This window comes from Castor canadensis, chromosome 15, assembly GCF_047511655.1.
Source record: "Castor canadensis chromosome 15, mCasCan1.hap1v2, whole genome shotgun sequence".
NCBI classification, from domain to species: Eukaryota; Metazoa; Chordata; class Mammalia; order Rodentia; family Castoridae; genus Castor; species Castor canadensis.
In genome coordinates, this window is record NC_133400.1 from 18244038 (window position 1) to 18265575 (window position 21538).

General features: G+C 44.2%; 1 protein-coding gene across 1 annotated transcript in view; it reads left to right on the forward strand.

The window, feature by feature from the left end:
- The first annotated feature begins 76 nt into the window (after positions 1 to 76).
- Positions 77 to 21538, forward strand: part of Ranbp10 (RAN binding protein 10) — a 67636-nt gene continuing 46174 nt past the window's right edge. Inside the window, exons 1-3 of the mRNA XM_020171120.2 lie at positions 77 to 355; positions 1123 to 1234; positions 21410 to 21462. Coding sequence (XP_020026709.2) covers positions 121 to 355; positions 1123 to 1234; positions 21410 to 21462 — 400 coding nt within the window. The 5' untranslated portion in view covers positions 77 to 120. The remainder of the gene's footprint in view (positions 356 to 1122; positions 1235 to 21409; positions 21463 to 21538) is intronic.

The following is a 21538-nucleotide window of genomic DNA, read 5'->3' on the forward strand; positions in this document are numbered from 1 at the left end:
GCGCTGGACGCGGACTCGGTTTCCCTGCGGCCCCAGAAGGCTTGCGGGCCATTGGCTGAGCGGGCTGATCTGGTCGCGCTCCTCCCCGCCCTCAGTGACACAATAGCAGCTCCCTCGAAGATGGCGGCGGCGACGGCGGACCCGGGAGCTGGGAGCCCGCAGGCTGGGGACTCGTCCAGCGGGGGCACTGGGGGCGGGCTCCCGTCCCCTGGGGAGCAGGAGCTGAGCCGACGCCTGCAGCGCCTGTATCCGGCTGTCAACCAGCAAGAGACGCCACTGCCGCGCTCCTGGAGCCCCAAGGACAAGTACAACTACATCGGCCTCTCCCAGGGCAACCTTCGCGTCCACTACAAAGGTATCGGCCCGTCTGGCCGCGGGGGACAAGTCCAGAGCGTCTGCAGGGCGCTGTCCTGCTTGACCCCAGCCCATCACGTACCTTTCCTTGCCTGGGTGCTCCGTGTCAGGTCTTAGTCCCTGCGGAGTGTCCAGAGTGATGGCGCTAGCCAGGCCGAGGGTTGACGTCTAGCTTTGCTCTGCTCTGAGACACCCGAAGTCAAGAGAACTCCAACAGGTGTCTAACCCCAATGCTGGGCTGGATCTTCCACTTTCCGGCCTCCCTGCTTGACCTGGGCTGGCTCCAACTCTAGCTGGGCCGTTTACCACTGCTTAGTTTCAGGGGCGTTTGCAAAAAGAGATGGTAATGTTCCCCACTAAGAGGTGCATGGCGCTAGCCTGTCTGTCAGTCATCTAAAAGTGGGCTGGGATTCTGTGTTAAAGCTGTTGTTGATGGGGGTGACTTCCGTGTCTACCTCCTATCCCTGGTCTCTCAGATGTGCTACCTGGATTCTGGAGAGACTGCTGGCAACACTCAGTATCTCTTGAATGCACCCAAATTGCCTATAGGCTTGTTTTGTTGTATGGAGGACAGTGGTCAGGACTGCTAGTCTCAAGAGGAGGTGAGCCAAAGGTGGGAGGTTTATGTGTTTACTCAGTTGTCTAATTATTCCTTGGACAGTGTAAGAGCTTCCTCTGGCCAAGGAGAGATGAAGTTGACTTGGAGCAGGGAAGAATGAGGCTTCCATTTACTGCTGCTGAAATTTCTTCCTTGCCCTCTCCCATTAGGTCATGGCAAAAATCACAAAGATGCAGCCTCAGTTCGTGCCACCCACCCCATACCAGCTGCCTGTGGCATTTATTACTTCGAGGTGAAGATTGTCAGCAAAGGAAGAGATGGGTAAGCCCCTTATTACTACCTTCTTTTCCCCAACACTGAGCTGTCCCTTGCGGTCAGAGTTTGAGGTCTCCTTGCTGATACTTGTGATTGATATGAACTGCTTTGGTCTTGGACTGCCTCTGTTCCTTAACCTGCACATGGTTTGGTCTAAGCAGTGGGCCTTGGTAGCAAGTAGGCACATCATGGGTAAAACAGGGATTTTTTTTTTTAGTGAAGTAAGTAGATTCTTCACAGATCAGGGACACAAATAACAAGTTTACATTAATAATTAAAATGGCCTAAATGGGGTTTTCCCTACTAGCCTGTGGTGTTGTGATTTCCCTCCTTTCACACTCAGGGTTCCTTTTTTATGGCATTTAGTCATATAGAGGCCCTAGTAGACTTCAAAGGAATAGTAGAGTCTTTGCAACATTCATCAAAGTTCTGGTGGCCATCTTGGTAAATAGCATACACATGGTCAGAATCAAGTGACCTTGCTGCTCATAAACTTTGTTTTTCAGTCCAGGGACTTGAACACCAGTTGGACCAGCTTTAGGAAGTTCCTCATTAAAGGTAGCATTAGGGAGGCTCCCTATTTGAGGGTGATCTAAGTTGACACAGGATATCAGAGAAGACATTTTTTATTTTCTTCTTTCTTCTCCCAGTCCTATTTTTCAGTGATTGTGACAAAACAGTAAAGCAGTTTTTTTTTCTTGGTGGTTATGAGGTTTGAACTCAGGACTTTATGCTTGTTAGGCAGATGCTCTACAACTTGAGCCACTCTATCAGCTCTGTTTTGTGTTAGGTATTTTTGAGGTATGGTCTCAAGTAGCTGGATAATAGGTGTGAGCCTGAAGTGCCTGGCAAAGCAGGTGTTTTTTTTTTTTCTTCTTGTGGTATCGGGGCTTGAATTCAGGGCCTACACCTTGAGACACTCCACCAGCCTTTTTTTGTGGAAGGTTTTTTTGAGATAGGGGCTCTTGGAACTATTTGCCTGGGCTGGCTTCAAACCACGATCCTCCTTATCTCTGCCTCCTGAGTAACTAGGATTACAGGCATTAGCTACAGGTGCCTGGGAAAACAGGTATTTTAAGATATGGAATAACTATGACTGTAACTGCCTTGGAAAAAGCTTTCTTCATTAGACCTTAGAGTTGGTGTGGAAAGTTTGTCAATTCCACCAGTGACCTTCATGCTGATCTAATGTGTTTTCAAGCATTTAGAATAATTCTTTCCTAGGATTATCCCCCTTGTTGTGCATGCACAATGCCTAATTAAGGGGCTGTGCTTGGGGCCTGACTGCCAGAGTTAAAACCTTGCCTGCTTCCTCATTGGCATTGTAACTCTTCTGCGTAGGAGCTCTGTGGGCTTGGATAGATCTTGGGCTTCCATCTCTTTATCTGCACTGTGGGGAGCTAGGCCAGCATCTAAGCCTAGAATTCAGTGATTCTGAAATTCTAACTGTGGAAAGCTGTTGCATCTTCACTTTTATCCTCATCTAGTGCATTTATACAGAAGAGTTTTTTTGTTTTTGGAGGTACTGGGGTTTGAACTCAGGTCCTCACACTTGCTAAGCAAGTGTTTATTGCATTTACAGACGGAATTTACATTTAAGTTTCAGATAGGACTTTAAAGCCTTAATATTCTCTTCCCACCATCTGTTAGAAGAACCTATATTTAATGTGGTTGAAGTAGTGTAAATGAGAATGATCTCTTAAAACAGATACCTCTAAAATTGTTATAATGTTGGCCAAGATATTGGTGCTAGAATCTCATAAGCCAAAGAAACTGAGGGACAGTACATTTCTTAAACTTGTAGGGAGGAGCCAGGTGCTGGTGGCTCACGCCTGTAATCCTAACTACTCAGGAGGCAGAGATCAAGAAGTTCTTGGTTTGAAGCCAGCCCAGGCAAATAGCTTTCGAGACCCTATCTTGAAAATACCCATCACAAAAAGGGCTGGTGGAGTGGCTTAAGGTGAAGGCCCTGAATTTAAGCAAAAAACAAACAAACAAACAAACTTGTAGGGAGGAAAACATATTTTTTCTGTAGTCCTTTTTTCAAATATGACAGCTGAGCCAGTGAGAGACAAGAACAACTTTTCACAAAGGGAGTGTTTAAACTTAGAGATCTGGAGTCCTTCGACTAACTTTTAACATTTCAGTTTTCAGTGAATCTTGCTGGAAAAGGCTTTGTGTCATGTTAGGTTGTCTGATTGTAGGTGTTGCCTATAAGTATAAAGAAAGGTGGGTATCTAAGCTTCTCCTCCTACCATTTTTACATATGGTAAATATAGATGTTGAGGTGATCTGGAAGTCTCAGTTTTATAAAAGTCCCAGGTTATGTATGTCCACAATAACCTGCTTCAATTGACTACTGTCAGATAGTGAGTGTATGAATGGCTCCTTATGGCCACTTTATGAAATCCCTAAAGTCTTTTTGATGGCTGAGATATAGCCAGATGTTGGTATAGACCATATGTAGGTTTTTTGGGGTTTTTTTTGGGTGGTACTGGGGTTTGACCTCAGGGCCTCATGCTTGCTAGGCAGTGTTCTACCACTTGAGCCACTCTGCCAGCCCTGTTTTTGTGTTGGGTATTTTTGAGATAGGTTCTCACGAACTATTTGCCCAGGCTGGCTTCAAACCACAATGCTTCTGATCTCTGCCTCCTGAGTAGCTAGGATTACAGGCCCATATGTGGTTTTTGAAGAAGCCAAGAGCAGTTACAGGGCAGACAGACACTGACTGACTTCTTTCCTTTTTCCCATCTATGTCAGAGGTATATTTCTGACCCTGGTTTGGTCCATGATTCAAGCATTAATTGACTCTCCTTTGTTGTCTCATTTGACCCTCACAGCCATCTCTAGAAAATGGCTGGAGCAGATGATGATTTACTTGTGTTTTGGGTGAGCTCTGAGTCCCTGAGATGTTTGGTGGCCTGCCCTGGCTGCAGGGCTTATGATGTGCAACAAAATAGCCTAACTAGTCAGTTGTCCTTGCCTGATTCTCCATTGTGGCTGCTACTGTGTTCTCTTCCTGGGTTAGAGTGAAGGAATATCCTGTTGGGTTCTTAGAGGATTGCAGTGTTACGGGACAGAGCCGATAGGTGCTAAGTGGGGCTAGCAAATTGTGGCATGCTGCGTGTTGGGCTCGATCAACTCATTTTTCCACTGAACCTGTAAACTTGTTTTTCTGTAGATGTGAGTATACCACCTTTGGAGAAGGTATTTACGAGTTCAGTTTTAGTGTCACGGTTCTCTAGAAATGTCTTTGTTCTCACAACATCTTTTGTAGAATAATATACTAAGCTACTCTGATTAGAAAGGTTTCATTTCAAGTGTTTATAGGGTATTTATTCATCCCTTTTGTGTTCCAGGCCCTGTGCCAGGTACAGGAGAACAGACGTAAAGCCAGAACAGGCTAGTCTTGTCCTCAGGGAGCCTGTGGCCTACTCAGTAACTAAGAGTGGACCAAAAGCTCTTTGCAAGAGCAGGCAAAGCCAGGGCTTGGTCATAAGTGATGAGTAGGAATTTCCCAGTAGGTGGGACCTATGAACCTATGAATCTGGTGGGTAACTAGCTTCATATCAGGGTGCTGGACTTTTGGGGCTATCCCACAGATGAGAGAGAACTATGGGGAAGGAGGGAATGTGTTTGAGCTAAGAACTTGGCACAGACTGATAGGCTTCAGCTGCATTTTGCCTAGTCACTGGAGCTGTGAACCCTGGGGAAGCTCTGGTGGGGCGAGGAGATGTCTGAGTCCTGCTGTGGTGCCAGAAGATAAGGGGCATCCAGGTTGATCTTTCTAGGAAGCCAAGTAGGCCCTAAAGCTGAGGGTCCCTGCAGGGGGAGTGGCTTCATCAAGCAGAACTTATGGACCTGTGTGTGTCCTGACTCTTAGTGATGACACATGGAGGGTGTGACTGGCCCAGCTAACAGATGCTCTACTGTGACCCTCAAAATAGACTGTAATATCATCCCAGTAGTGGAGGCCTCCTGACATGTGATGGGTGGCTCTACCCGAGAACGGCAAGCCTGGACTAGAGTACTAGATGGTGTGGGGAGGGGTGAGGATGTTTTCTTCTGCAGCTAGGGCCCTGAGCAGGGATCTCTGGTCACAGCTAACCAGCTTTCACATGTTCCTAAAGCTAGCTGACTTTGGCCAGGCAGCAGTGCACCTATCCATCCATGCTACATTAGGATGAGCACACATTGTTTTGTCCAGTGCTTGGGCCCCAGGAACATAGACAAAGCTTGTCTAAATGGGATAGAGATATGCCTCTGTATATGACTTACAAGGAATATAGAAAGGGTCAGTCCGTGGTGTGTATCCTATCCTGGGTGACCCAGGATAGGACTTTGGGGAGAGCATCACAGAAGAGGTGGTGATGTTGAAGGGAAAGCGTTAGTGTTCTAGGTGAACAAAGTGAAAAACAGATACTTCAGGCAGAAGACACATTACTTAGAGATGCAAGGGCAAAGCTTGAGCATGGTAGCACACCTGTGGTCCCAGCTATTCAGGAGGCAGGAGGATCTTTTGAGCCCAAGAACTTGAGGCCAGCCTGGGAAACCTCAAGATCTTGTCTAAAAAAAAAAAAGCCAGGGACTTGTGGCTCTCACCTGTAATCCTAGCTACTCAGGAGGCAGAGATCAGGAGAATCGCTGTTGGAAGCCCGTCCAGGCAAATAGTTCGTGAGATCCTATCTCGAAAAAACCCAGCACAAAAAAAGAGCTGGTAGAGTGGCTTAAGTTGTAGGCCCTGAGTTCAAGCCCTAGTACCTCAAAAAAAAAAAAAATTAGTATGAGGCCCTGAGTTCAATCCCTAATACACATATACACACACACATACACACACACACAAAAGATGTGGGGCAGGGCATGAGGTGGGGCAGATCGAAAATCCCTTGTGTACTGTGGCCAAGGAGCCATGGACTTTGTTCTGAGGACAGAAGCAGTGTGTGGGGACTTTGGCCGGGGAAGGAGAGACTGCTGGTCTGGTTGACTAGGCCCCTCTGCCTGAGAGCCTTGTCCAGTGTGGGCCAGTGGCTTTAGGTCCTCAGCCCTGGGTAGAGTTTTCTTACAGCATGTCTTTTCACTCTCCCATATGGTGAGAGAGATCCAGGGGAGGGATGCTGAAGACTTGTAGCCAGGGAGGTTTCTCAGAGGCAAAGTGACTGCTTGTGCTAGAGTTCTGTATAGTTTGGTTTTGCCTCCTCCTGTCTGAAAGCAACACCATCCCATGTTTTATGTCCAAGCATTTCCTTCTCCTGAATCAGAATCACCCAAAGTGATTCTACCTTACTCTTCCTGATCTGGGGAGCTACTGAGGGCAGGCCCTTATAGTCTAAAGACAGCCAGGGTTCCCCCATGCCAGTCTCTGTGCATGGTACAGGGCTGTTGAGAAGTTCAGTGCTTATCTGTGGACTGGTGAAAGTTTTGTCCTGCCTGCCCTGAGAAGTAGGTATTGTCCTTGCTCAAGGCAGGTACAGGTGGTGTTGAGCCCTGTTCTCCCTGACTACCGCCTGGAGCTGGTGGCCTCATAGGTGACTGCTGAACTTTGAACTGCATCTTTCCCCAAGTAACACATTGTGCTGTTTCTAGAGACATGGTATTTGGGATCTGGAGCCTCTTGGGGTATTGTGTAGCTTAGCTGTGTTGAGGGTTAAAGGTCTGGTTTAGTTTTGGCACCTTGGAGTATAGCCATGGCACAGGGTGAGAGGACTGGAGTCTGTGTGGTATCCACTTTTCAGCTTGGGTCTCCACACTCACAGGCTCAAACTGAGAACTGGGAGTATAGATGGTTCTTTTATTTCATTTTGTTTTGTTTGTTTATAATAAAATTTGAACTCAGGGCTTTGTACTTGCTAGGCAGGCACTTTACTGCTTCAGTCACACTTCCTTCAAGCTGGTTCTTTATAACGGGGGTCTTCCTTGGTCAAGGATCAGCCTCTAGAGAAATTTCTAGGAGAAATTCTTAGAACACACCCCAACCCCCATTGTTTCTTCATTCTTTGGAATGTTTGGTCTTTTCCCTAGATGGGTCAACACTGGGGAGATTCCCAGTGTAGCAGCTCTGGGTGATAGGTACCAACTGTCATTTCTAGTCTGGGGCCATTGCAAAGGAATAAAGGGCCTTGGAGTGGGTCTCTGTGGGGTTAAGTTGGAAAAAAAAGACTTATCACTAGGTGAAGGATAGATACCTGTATCTAAATGCAATGATGTCCCACTGCCTTTCCAGAAATTCTATTCAAAACTCACATAAAACTTCATTGTAGCTCCAGGATCATCAGAGTTGTTTGTTTTTGGCAGAACTGGGATTTGAACTCAGGACCTCACGCTTGCTAGGCAGGTGCTCTTACCTCTTGAGTCACTCTGCCAGCCCTTTTTTTGTGATAAGTATTGTAGAGACAGAATCTTGAGAACTATTTGCCCGGGTTGGCTTTGAACCACGATCCTCCTGATCTCTGCCTCCTGAGTAGTTAGGATTATAGGTGTGAGTCACTGGCGCCTGGTTGTCAGAGTTGTTTTATTGTGACTGAAATGTAAAGTTGTGGCTGTGCTGCAACAAATGAGGCTGGAGGACTTGGAGATGGAGCAGAGCCCAGCCTTTCTGTCACCAAGGGGCCAAAACAAGATGCCTCGGACTGTGTAGAGACATGGGGGAAGGGCTGAGAATGTCTTTGCACCCCACTTTGTCTCTTTTCCTGATTTAGAGATGGCTTGAAATTTCAGGGAAGTTTAGTTTGGGTCAGGAATGGTAAATGTCACAGCTCAAATGTGCCCTCAGCTCAAATATGCCCTCAGCTTCCATGGCAAACATTACCAATTGATAACAGCACTCGTTTTTGTCTAGATAGAGTCCCGGAGTTTTTCTCAATGCACAACATACCAGGCAAGCATTTTTTTTGGTGGGAATTTCATCATGAGATGAAATCTATTAGCCCCTGGGGTGGAGGTGGTTGAAAGATGAGAAAAAATGGACAGAGAAGGTAGTTGTACCCAAATGGTCCTAGGACTCAGCTTTTCTCTTTACCAGGACTATATCAAGATAGAACCAAAACAAGAAGAGAAAAGCAGACAGAAGAGTTTGCTGAGTAGAACCAGTTACAAGCTACTTTACAGAGCCATGGGTATAAAATTGGCATGTGCTAGCTATTTATTTATATATATATTTTTTTTTGGTGGTACTTGGGTTTAAACTTAGGGCTTCATGCTTGTTAGACAGGCCTCTACCACTTGAGCGACTCTGCCAGCCTTGCCAGGAGTTTATTAGTAGTTATATTGGTTTTTCTTAAAAAAAATGTTTTTCAGTGCTGTGATTTGAACTCAGGGTTTTGAACTTACTAGCTAAACACTCTACTGTATGAGCTATGCCTCCAGCCCTTACAATATATTTTTAATCAATAGATTTTTTTTTCCGGTGCCGAGGATTTAAACCAGGACTTTGTGTATGCTATGCTAGGTAAGCCTTCTACCACTGAGCTATACACCCCAGTCCTTAGATATTATTTTTTCTAAATGTAAAAGAATACATAGGCTGTTTTAACACCTAGCACGAGGTACATTTTAAAAACAGAACCTGGCATGGTGGTATGTGCTTGTAGTCCCAGCTAATTGGGAGGCTGAGGTAGGAGGATCACTTGAACTGGACAACCTGGCAAGACCCAGCCATGAGAAAAAAAAGTAGACAGCAGAGGGACAGAGAAATGCAGATTTATTTATTTATTATTATTTTCTAATACCTCTTTGTCCTTTATTAACTTTAACTTATTGCTCACACCACCCTAACCTCTACAACCACAAAAAACTCCAAAATGCAGGTTTAAGTAAATGTAGGCTTGGATGGGCAGAGTGGCTCAAGTGGTAGAGTGCCTGCCTAGTAAGCTCAAGACCCTAAGTTCAAACCCCATTACTGCCCAAAAATTTTTAAAAAGCAGGTTTATTACCACTGAATACGTTGTATCAGTAGAGGCAAGTGCAGAAAACAGAAATCATTCAAAATATTTCAGTATTTGAGACAGTATCTGACTGTGTAGCCCACACTGGCTTTGAACTCGTGATTCTCATGCCTCCTGAGTGCCACCATGCTCTGCTTTTACAAAGCATTGGGACTTGGAGTTTCCATATAATGCTGGGCTGGCTTACTTCAATAAGATTTTGACTGGAATTAATGAAAGATGCTAGATGAAGCATTACAAACCTGCAAACTCAAGGCCAACTTCTGGTTGAACACCTCTAACTAGAGAGTTAAAGGGTAGTGTTTGAATACCTAAAGGTATTTATCATATCTACACACTGCTACCTACAGCTTCATAATTACTGAGGGCCAGAGAAGTAAAGGTTAGGGTCCAGAGTCTACCAGAGATATGGTCTGGTTGTAGCCCTCTCACATTAAGCTGGGGTGTCCAGTGGCTACACCTCTGGTTAAGGGCAGTGTGTTTGGTTTTTGAATGTGACAGGCTCAAGGCTTGGTATCTGAGACTGTCAGCCCTTTAGAAAAGGAGCCCAGAACTCATGGTGAATGAGTATCCTGGGACCAATCATGGGATCTGTTATGCCGCTTCCTGTCTGGCACACACTCTGGGTGCTTTGATGATGCTGGCAGTAGTGTGTGCATAAGGGTCTTCTGAGCCATGTTCAGAGCTACCTTTCTCTGGGTGAACATATCCTGATTGGAAGCCTGTTTGCCTTCTGGCCTATTCTTCCCTGAATAGTGCTGGGGCCTGGTTCCTTCATTCATCACTGTTATACCCCTCCTCTCAGTGGGTGGCCACATGGCTTCCTGAGAAAGGGATCTGGGGATATGGTATGTATTCTGGAGGAGCAGCTTGCACATAGCAGCCAGTCACAATGGAATGTGACTTTAAGTGAGCCCACCAGACTATGAAATAAAACCCCAAGTGCAAAATATTAGCCCTCATTTCAGACCTAAATGTCAGTAGGTACTTTTCCTGAATGGTCTCTCAGAGGACACAGTCCCAGAGTTCTCTCTGTTGTAGAGGCTGTTGATTTTTTTTTATCTGGGGCAAGTTCTGATAGCAACAAGATTGCCAGCCTGTTGGGCTGTGGCTGAGGTGTTACATGTCAAGATGAAACTATCAAGTGAGAGATTCCAGGAGCTACTTGAGGTCTAGGATAGAGGGTAATGGTGAGCAGCTCTTTTCATCTTAGAGGGTGCAGAGCGCATACCTTCCCATAGCCCCCAAGAACCAAGACCATATTAAATTAAATTAAAAATATTCAAGTCTGGGAGGTGTGGCTTAAGTGGTACAGAGCCTACTTTGCAAGCACACAGCCTTGAGTTCAAATCCCAGTCCCACTCCCCCCTCCCCCCCAAAAAATAAAAATATTTAAGTCCCATAGCCTTTGGCTTATGTATCTTAAACAACCATTATTAAAAGTGCTTTTTTTATGGGCTTGCCAACCCATAAAATCCACCCTCCCTTTAAGAAGAAATTGATAGAATGTAAAGAGAGCTGGGTTTGTGTCCTTACTCTTCTCATGTGCTCTGTGCTAGCAGAGAGGGACTTATTTCAGGCCCTGACATGAGGCCAGAACACAAAATACTCTGTTGCTTTCCACTGAGCTCTGTGCCAAGGCCCTACTTGTCTTATCAGGAAAAGCCAGATGAAGTTCATGCTGGCATGCATAGCCAGAGGGGTGTAACTGTGTGTGCTAAAATATCTATAACTTAAAACTTGCAATTTTATCCCTTGTAAGTGTTCAGTTCAATGGTATTAATTACACACACAATGTTGTTAAACTATCACCATTATTTCCAAGACTTTCCCATCACCCCAAACAGAAACTCTGTACCTGTTAAGCAGTAACTATTCCCAACTGGGCGCTGGTGGCTCACGCCTGTAATCCTAGCTACTCAGGAGGCAGAGTTTGTGAGACCCTATCTTGAAAATACCCAAGACAAAAATGGGGCTGGCAAAGTGGCTGAAGTGGTAGAGTGCTTACCTAGCAAGCGTGAAGCCCTGAGTTCAAATCCCAGCACCACCAAAAATAAATAAACAAATAAATAACTCTCTCTCCTCCTCCCAGCTCCAGTTTGCTTTACTTTCTGTCTCTTTGAATTTGCCTATGCTAGATAGCTCACCTAAATGGAATCTCACAATATTTGTCCTTTGTATCTGATTTGTTTCATATAACAGTGTTTTCAAGGTTCTTTATGTTATTGCCTGCATCAGAATGTCATTTCTTTTTTTAATTGCTGGATAATATTCCACTGCATACATATGTATATATGAATGTATGTATGTATATATCCCATATTTTGTTTATCTGTTCATCTGTTGATGGACACTTGGGTTGGTTTTGATTTGCATTTCCTAATGACTAGTGAGCATTTTTTCATGTGTTTATTGTATATGGTTATTTGTATATCTTTTTTGAAGAAATGTCTATCCAAGTCCTTTGCCTATTTTGTAATTGGGTTGTCTTTTTGTTGTTGAGTTATAGGGGTTCTTTATATATTTTAAATATCAAACTTACCAGACATATGATTTGTAAGTATTTTCACCTATTCTGCAGATTACCTTTTCACTTGATGATGTTTGATACACAAAACTGTTAATATTGATAAAGTCTAATTTACCTTTTTTTTTTTTTCTTGTGTTGTCATGTTTCTGGTGTTATATCTATTGCCAGGGCTAGAGATGTAGCTCAGAGGTAGATTTGCGGGTTGGGAGAAACAGGGCTTGGGCATGGCTCAAGTGGTAGAGTACCTGCCTGGCATGTGTAAGACCCTGAGTTCAAGCCTCTGTAACACACACACACACACACACACACACACACACGCACATGTGCACACAAAAGAGCTTCTGCTGGGTATCAGTAGCCCACGCCTGTAATCCTAACTATTCAGGAGGCAGAGATCAGGAGGAATGGAGCCAGCCCAGCCAAATAGCTCTTGAGACCCTATATTGAAAAAAAATCCAATGCAAAAATTAAGGCTGGCAGAGTGACACATGTGGTAGAGCTCTAGCCTAGCAGGCATGAGGCCCTGAGTTCAAACCCCAGTACTGCCAAAAAAACCAAAAAAACTTTTTTCTTTTCCCAGGTGCTGGTGGCTCATGCCTGTAATCCTAGCTACTTGGGAGGCTGAGATCAGGAGGATTGTGGTTTGAGGCCAGCCCTCTTAAATTGTTTGTGAGACCCCCATCTCCAGAATAATCAGAGCAAGATAGACTGGAGGTGCGACTAAATCGGTAGAGTGCCTGCTTTGCAAGCGCAAAGTCCTAAGTTCAAATTCTAGTCCCACCAAAAAAAAAAAAAAAAAAAAGCTCAAGTGGTAGAGTACCTACCTACCATGTTGAGGCCTTAAGTTCAAACCTCAGTACTGCCAGAAGAAAAAGGAAAAAATTTCTTCAAAAAATTTTATAGTTTTAACTAATATATGTAGATCATTAATCCTTTTTTTAGTTTTGTCTTTATTGTTACTATTTTTTTGTAGCAGAAGGGTTTGAACTCAGGGCTTTGTGCTCACTAGGCTGGTGGTTATAGTTTGTAGTAAGTTCTGAATTCAGGAAGTGTGAATCACTCAACTTTGTTCTTTTTCAAAATTGTTCTAACCTCTCAAAGTCCCTTGTAAATCTATATGGTTTGGAGGATTGGCTTCTATTCGTATGAAAAAATCTGTTGGAATTTTGATAAGGGTTCCATTTATTGAATCTGTACCTCAATTTGGAGAGAATTGCCTTTTTTTTTTTTCTTTTTGAGACTGTGTCTTGCTACATTGTCTAGGCCATCCTTGAACTCAGATCCTCTGCCTTAGCCTCCTAAGTATGGGGACTGCAGGCATGTTTTATAATGTTCAGCCAGTATTAAAGTCTTCCTCCAGCTTACATGAGCAGAGAATGTCTTTCCATGTTTTGGTGTATGTCTTTAATTTCTTTTAGCAGTTTAGCAGTGTTTTATAGTATTCAGGGTCTAAGTCTTTTGCCTAGTTTTTTTTGGGACAGGGTGTCATTACAAAGCAAACTGGCTTTGAACTCCCAAATGCAATATGTACAGCCTAGGCTGGCCTCACACTCACAATCCTCAATCAGCTTTCTAAGTGCTGGGAATACAGGCATGTACTTTGGTGACTTTTTGATTGCGCTTTCAAGGTCTGCCTCATCTGCACATTTTCATTAGAGACAGACGTTAATGTTATTTTGCCAAGAACTGAAGTAACTAGGTCAGAGCTGGGAAGGAGCTCAGGAGCCCTTTAATCTAACCTCTCCTTTTTGGGTTTTTTGTTTGTTTGTTTGTTTGTTTTGGTGGGACTGATGTTTGAACCCAGGACTTCATGCTTGCAAAACAGGTGCTCTACTGCTTAAGCCACACCTCTAGTCCATTTTGCTCTGGTTATTTTGAAGATGGAGTATCATGAACTATTTGCTCAGGCTGGTCTCGAACCATGATTCTTCTGATCTCAGCCTCTTAAGACCTAAGATTACAACCATGAACCACTCCTTTTCTGATAGGGAACCTGAAATGTGCATTGAAATTCAAGATCCATGGTCCTGAACCCGACTGGAGTATGGGAGAACAGCCTTTCAAAGTCAAGGGTATTATGTCTGAGTCCTGCTGTGACGTATTCCTGACACTTTAAAACTCTTCAGGTGCTTCCCTTCCAGAGACAGGAAGAGAGCACCAGACTTGTTGCCAAGGGGTTTCAGTGCGGAGTGCTCCCAGCTCTCTCAGGACTGATGGGAGAGGAGTGGGATCCTCCCTCTAGCCTTGTATATATCTGGAGGGTATGAGAGTCAAGTGGCCTTGGTTTCTAAGGTCCTTCCCTCTGTCCACCACCAGTCCTGCCTGGAGCTGTGCTGGGTCCGTCTCTTGGCAGCAAGGTCTCTTGAGAGTATGTTCTGGATTGTGCTTGGGACCATGAGGTGCCAAGTGAGCCTGGGTCCCAGCCAGCACTGCTCAGCAGGGACTTTGACTGTTTTTGCTGTTTCCTCTACTGTAGCCTTTGCCCTCCTGTCAAGGCTCAGGGAATTGCGTGTACTGAGTAGATGACTGCGAAAATCACCTTCCCCAGTGTGTCCCGTGTCATTGAAATGTAGCCCTAGTATGATCCAGGTGCAACTGATTTCTAAACATCATTTTTCTGTCATTCTGGAAGGGCTGATGTGGTAGCACACATCTACACATTTGTAGTCTCTGCACTTGGGAGGTTGAGGTAGGAGGATTATGAATTGGAGGCCTCCCAGGGATAGATAATGGGATCCCCCCAAAAAAGGAATTCAATTCATCTTAATTGTAGAAAATGTGGAAAGCCAGAGAAAAAAGAAGAGTCCAAGCTGATAAGTGTGCTTGTATCTCTCCACAGGACCACGAGTTCAGCAGATTGCCACAGAGGGGACAGGGGTGGGTGGTGGGCAGTCTAGGCACCAGGAGCTACCTTTCCATTCTCAAGGCACTTTTTTTCCAGGGTACCAGTTTGAACCTTGCTGCCTGTGGGTGGATGGTGGGAACTTCTGGGTTGACCTGACTAGGTCCACCTGCTTTAGGTACAGTTTTGCTATCCACTTGCAAGTGGGGCTACTCCTCCAGTCATTGATAGATCTGGCAGTGCTGCTTGCTGCCCTGTTTCTCTGAGCCACACAAGGGACAGAATGACCTTTCTTGTAATTCCAGTTTGTATTGTAGTTTTGGCAGTGAAGGGTAAAAATAGAAGTTAGAGGCCAAGACCAAATCATGGCCCTAGTGCCATGAAGAGCTTGTCTGTTATCCGTCTGTACTTCTTGGCTGTTTAACCTCTCTGACTAGTGGTATTTCCTCTCCATTTTGCTGTCCCTACAAGAAGGATTAGATAGGTTTGCCTTAGATACATCCTGATGCCTGAGAAGAAAGCCTAAAGGAGAAATGAAGTGTTGGGGAGCCAAGTTGCCCTGTCTGTTCTCTGTCATCTGTTTGGGGAATGGGAACCCTTGCTGCCTCTCTCCTTCCCTTGCTGTCCCAAGGCAGCTGCTATCTGTTTGTGCTCTTAGCATAGCCTGGCCCATTACCAACAAGGAAGTGAATGCTCACCTCCTTTTCTTTGGCAATCCCAAGTAAACAAGCATTTGTTTTTATTTTATTTGTTTTTTTATTTTGTGCCCTAGGCATGAAACAGCTTTTGCCACTGATCCAGGTATCAAGCTAGGATGAACAAAGGACTGTCATCTACTCTGCCCCTGACTGATATAAGGCATTTGTTTTTAAATGTCCGAAGATTAGGCCTTTGAGAATGGCCAGATTCCTCTGCTGGAAGTCTCCAGTGCATGATCTAGTGGACAGTGGGGTCATAAACATAGTCATCTGCCATCAGCTTTTCCTTAGCACCAGCCCAGGTGCTCCTTTGACTGATTCTAGTGAGTGGTTACATTGAGGTGTCTCTGGACTTTTGTAATAGCTGATGAAGTAGGCCCTGAGAGGCCAAGGACCCATGGCAAGCTTGGGGGCAGAGGTGAGATTTGAATCTGGGAGTGTTCAGTGTATTTGCTCCTTGTAGGTATGTTTCTCATTCAAATGTTTGTGCATGGTGTCAGTGCAACAGCTAGAAGAGAGCTGGGGAGTGACTGCTATTGACTGTGGCTGAGCTCCTTGGCTCCAAAATTTCCAAGTGGTTTTTAGAGAATTAACCATGCTTTGGTGACTGGTTGTTCTGGTCAGTGTCCTGGGCTTCTCAAGCTCCTCCCCACACTGTAAGTACACTGTGTTCTAAAGAGTGCTTGGCTCTCTTCACATCATTTTGTACCTCCTGCTCCTATCCTTGTCCGGCCTTTGTCATTTTCCACTGAGATGACTTTGCTAGTGTCCAGTTTTGTTTCTTCAATCCATTTCCTACTTATCAACTGTGCCCTACTGCACCCCTTCTGTGGCTTCCCAGTGACCTCCCATGAAGTTCAAAATCTTTAAGCTAGCATGCAGGTTGTGTGTGCATAGCCTTCATTTCCTGTCCCAGCTTTGACTGTCTTTAGGTCTTCCTAGTGACATTGATCATCTCTCAGTTCCTCCATCATGTGGCTGTGTCCTTGCTTGTGTGCCTTGCATACTCTGCTGCTTCTGCATAGCACACATTTTTCTTTTCTCCTCTCATCTCTTTTATTTGGTCTGAGTCAGCTTTTACTTCCTCAGGGAATCCCCTTAGTTTTGAGTCATTGCACCTTTTCTCTCTGGCTCACCTGTGACTTGACACTGGCAGGACTGAGTTTGGGCCCCACTTTCATGTCCCCAGAATTGTACAGGCACAGGGGATCTTTGTGGAAGGCGTGAATGACCTTAGGACTCTCTAAAGAGAAATATATTATACCTGTTTTTAACAAATTAATTCAATTTTAGCAAGGACCCAACAGTTCCTAAAAGCTCAATCATTTTAAGTGCCTCCAGAGATCACCAGACTTGGTCTTCTCATGTTGTAACTTTTGGTTCTTAGATACAAAGGTACCACAGTGTGTGTCCAGGAGAACATGTTTGGGTTGAGGTTTTCATTACTGTCTTCCCTTATTGTCTTATTCTTGGCAGCCTAAAGGGTGTTAAATAATATTTTTACTTTGGTTTTGATTTACATTTCCCTACTGACTAATTGGACATCTTTTCACATGCTTGGTGGCCATTTGTACCCCTTTTTTTGGGTGATACTATGGAGTGAACCCAGGGCCTTGCACATACTAGGCAAGCACTCTACCACTTGAGCTATGCCCATAGTCCTTTTGTTTTTGAGATAGGGTCCAGGATCCTCCTACCTCTGTCTCTCAAGTAGCTGAGATTACAGGTAAGCACCACCACAAATGGCCCTTTGGTCATTTTTTAAATCAGGGTGTTTTTTTTTGTTTGTTATTAGAGTTTTAGGGTTTTTTTATATCTTGGATATGAACCCACCATCACATATACGATTCGCACATATTTTCTCTCATTTCATGAATTGCTTTTTCACTGTGTTGATAGTATTCTTTAGTGTATAAAAGATTTTATTTCAGTGAAGTCTAGTTTATCTATATTTTCTTTTGTTGCCTGAGTTTTTAGTGTTATATCTAAGAAATCATTCCCAAATCCAATGTCATGAAATTCTCCCTGTGTTTTATTAAGAGTTATACGTTCAGCTCTTATGATTAGGTCTTTTGATCCATTTTGAATTGTCATATATGGTGTAAGATAAATACGAGCTTTATTCTTCTGCCTGTGGTTTTATAGATATTCCATCACTATTTATTGAAAAACAAAACACTGTCATTTCTGCGTTGAATGGTCTTGGCACCATTGTCCAATCATTTGGTGATATATATGAGGGTTTATTTCTGGGTTCTCTATTTCCATTCTATTCCGTTAGTCTGTATCTATCTTTATGCCAGTAGCTTTGTAGTAAGTTTTGAAATCAGGAAGCATGAGTCCTCCAACCTTATTCCTTTTAAAAATTGCTATAGCTATTCAGTGACCCCTGAAATTCCCACATGGATTTTTTTTTTTTTTTTTTTTTTTTTTGGGTACTGAGGCTTGAACTCATGGCCTTCACCTTGAGCCACTACACTAGCCCTATTTCTGGTGAAGAATTTTTTGAATAAGGTCTAGTGGAACTATCTGCCCAGGCTGGCTTCGAACCGCGATCCTCCTGATCTCTGCCTTCTAAATATCTAAGATTATAAGCATGAGCCACCAGCGCCCAGTCACATGGATTTTCTTATTTCTACAAGAAACATCAGGGCTGGAGAAGTGGCTCAAGCGATAGAGTGCCTGCCTTGCAAGTGTGAGGCCATGAGTTCAAACCTCAGTATCACCAAAAAAAAAAAAAAAAAAAGTTTTAGCTGGGCACCGGTGGTAAGAGTGCCTGCCTAGCAAGCACAAGGCCCAGAGTTCAAACCCCAGTACTGTGCCGCACCCCCCCCCCCAATAAAGAAAGAAACATCACTGTATGACGTTGAATCTGTGTATTGCTTTGGGAGGTACTGTCATCTTAACTTCTTGAGTCTTCCAGTACATGATCAGGGGGAAACCTTTTCATTTAGTAACACTGTAGTTTTCAGTGTGCAAGTCCTCTGCCTCCTTGGTTAAGACCATTTTTAAGTATTTTATTCTTTTTTTTTGATGATTCTGGGGTTTGAACGTGGTTTTGCTCTTGCCAGTCACTCTACTACTTGAGCCACCCCTCCCAGTCCATTTTTGCTCGTTTTTTTTTTTTTTTTTTTAATGGCGATGGGCGGGGGTGGGGGGTCTCATGAACTATTTACCTGGGCTGGCCTCTGGCTCTCAGCTTCTCAAACAACTAGGATTACAGATGTGAACCACTGGCACCCATCTAGTATTTTATTTATTTATTTATTTTGCGGTACTGGGGCTTGAACTGAGGGCCTACTCCTTGAGCCAGTCCACCAGCCTTTTTTTTTTTTTTTTTAAAGTGAAAGGTTTTTTTTGAGATAGGGTCTCACAAACTATTTGGCTGGGCTGGCTTTGAACTATAGTCCTCCTGATTTTTGCCACCTGAGTAGCTAGGATTATAAGCTTGAGCCATCAGCACCTGGTTTTATCTGCTTTACTTATCCTAGACTAGTTGGATGATAGTCTTCAAGTGCATGGAGACTTGCTAGAAATGTCTTTGTAGTTTAAAACATGCTACTTTTGGAAAAGCCTTAGTGTCACCTAATATTTGAAGAGTTGGAGCTTATTCCCTTGCACCCTGACTCAGCTGTGACCTTATTAGAGTATTCAAGTTGGGCTGCTGTGGAGCTGCTCCCTCTGTCATTGACACCCATAGGTGGCTTGGTACCCAAGTGTTGTTGGGTATTAGCTTCCTCTGGCTGCTCTACCCTTAGGTCATCCACTTAGATTCTCCGATTGAGGCAGGGGTCTGTGCAGAGGTTCCCAAGCCATCCTCGAGGAAACACCATCCACTAGGGGAGCAGAGAGTCTACAGGAAGGTGTTAAGGGCTAGTTGCTGGAGGTAGAAGTAGCTTCTGCTGTAAGGAGGCCTAAGCAACTTGTTTTTGTTTGTTTTTTGTCATGCTGGGGATCAAACCCAGGGCTTTACTACTGAGCTACCCCCTCAACCCCCTAAGCAACTTGTGTTTCGAGCACAAGTATCTTAGTGGTTCCGCATTCCCTTGGAACACTGTAGAACCAAAGCCCTGGTGCTGGTGTCCAGTCATAACTCTTCCTGGGTGACCCTTGACATCCCCTATTTGTAGTAGTCTTAAACAGTCAAGGGTCACCCAGGGAGCACATATGCTCTAAACATAAGCCCTCACCTTGGTGTCAGGAAACCTGTGTCAGGAGTGGGACCACGCGTGACGTGGGGCCCAGGCTTAGGCCTGTCTCAACAAAGCAGGGTGAATGGCTGGCATCCATATCAGAGAACCCTTAGCTGTGTCGCATTTTTGTCTGGACAATGGATGCAGGGCATTTGGAGTAATTTCTGCTTGGTTGGCTGAGACATAGAGGGAATGAACACCAGCTTCTGGTAGCATCTACCACATAGAGTCAAGAGGCTAACTATCTGGGCTGCTGTATTTCTGGGGGAAATGTATAGGCTTTATCTAATGGCAGTGCTGTCAGCAGGCATCATGTATGGGTTTCTGCTGTTTCACTCTTTTTTTTTTTTTTTCGGTGCTAGGGTTTAAACTCAAGGCTTCTACCACATAAGCCATGCCTCTGCTCTTTTGACTCTGGGTATTTTTGTATTAAGGTCTCAGTTTTTGCCCAGGCCAGCCTCCTATTTTAACCATTCCTGCACAGTAGATAAGATGAAAGGGGTGGGCCATAACACTTAGCATTTTTTGTTGAGATGGGGTTCTCACAAACTTTTTTTCCAGGCTGGTCTCAAACTGTGATCTTCCCTATCTCAACTTCCCAAGTAGCTAAAATTACAAGCGTGAGCCACTGGTGTTCAGCCTGTTTTACTCTTCAAAGATAATGATTTGTTTCTTTTATTTTTAAGTTCTTGGGGAAACACCTATTTCTTTATATACTACAAACATTTAGACTGAAAAAATTATTTCTTTGCCTGCCTTTTCTCGTGAGTGCCACTAAGATATCTTTGAGAGTTGCCACAGTCTGGGTCCCACCTTGCCTTGGGTGAATTAGTTACTTAGGCACTTGGAGTAGGAGAATTTAGTGGGGGAAGTTTTTGGGAGCTCTGACCTCATGACCTCCTAGCTTTGCATGGTCTAGGAGGCCAGCCATAAATGCACCAAGGGGAGGTTAATGTGTTTTGAGCTATCCAGAGAAGAAGCTAGCTGTCTGTTAGGGATCTTGAGAACCCAGTACTGATTCAGACTAGTCCTGGTCTTGCTGCAAAGTGGATTTGACCTTACATTGCTCTACCATGCACTACTTAGGATTAAGCTACTTAGGCACTTCTTTATTATTATTATTTTTTTTAGTGGTCCTGGGGTTTGAACTAAGGGCCTTACATTTCTAGGCAGACACTCTACCACTTGTGCCACTTCACCAGCCTTGTTTTGTGGTGGGTATTTTCGAGATAGGATTTCGGGAACTGTTTGCGCGAGCTGGCTTCAAACTGTTATTCTCCTGATCTGTGCCTCACAAGTAGCTAGAATTATAAGTGAGAGCCACCAGCATCCAGCTACTTTAGGTACTTCTTAGGAATAGATTCTGCTACCTTTGCTGGAGTCAGAAAGCCAGGGTACTAGAAGCCATGATTTTAGTACACTTAACTCTGAAGTGGTCATATACGCTACCTCCTGTTTCTCTAGCTATACAGTTATTAAGATGGTTTCCAGTAGAAATCAAAATGTAAGGTTCTCCAAGAGTCACTAGTAGGTTGAGAGTCTACATTGATTGCTTTTACCATTTTTCTGTCTTTTTTTTTGGATAGTACTGAGGTTTGAATTCAGGGCTATACCTTGAGCCACTCCACCAGCCCTTTTCTTGTGATGAGTCTTTTTGAGATACGGTCTTGTGGAACAATTTGCCCAGGCTGGCTTCAAACCTCGATCCTCCTGATCTCTGCCTCGTGGGTTGCTAGGATTACAGATGTGAGCCACCGGCACCCAGCTCCATTTTTCTGGCTTTTGCCAAGAAATATTTGAGGGTTTTTTGGGTTTTTTTTTTGTAATGTGTGGTACAAGAGTTTGAACTTAGGACCTCACGCTTGCCAAGCAGGCATTCTACCACTTGAACCACTCCTCCAGCCCACCAAGAAATATTTGAGAAGGGAGATGCATACCCACTTGATAATCAAAAATTTTGTGTGTGCTTTTTTTTAAGGTACATGGGAATAGGACTCTCAGCTCAAGGCGTCAACATGAACAGACTTCCTGGTGAGTCATTGTTTAAGAGAACATTGGTTCTGTACTCCTGATCTATCCTGATCCATCAGAGTCATAGAGGCAGTTC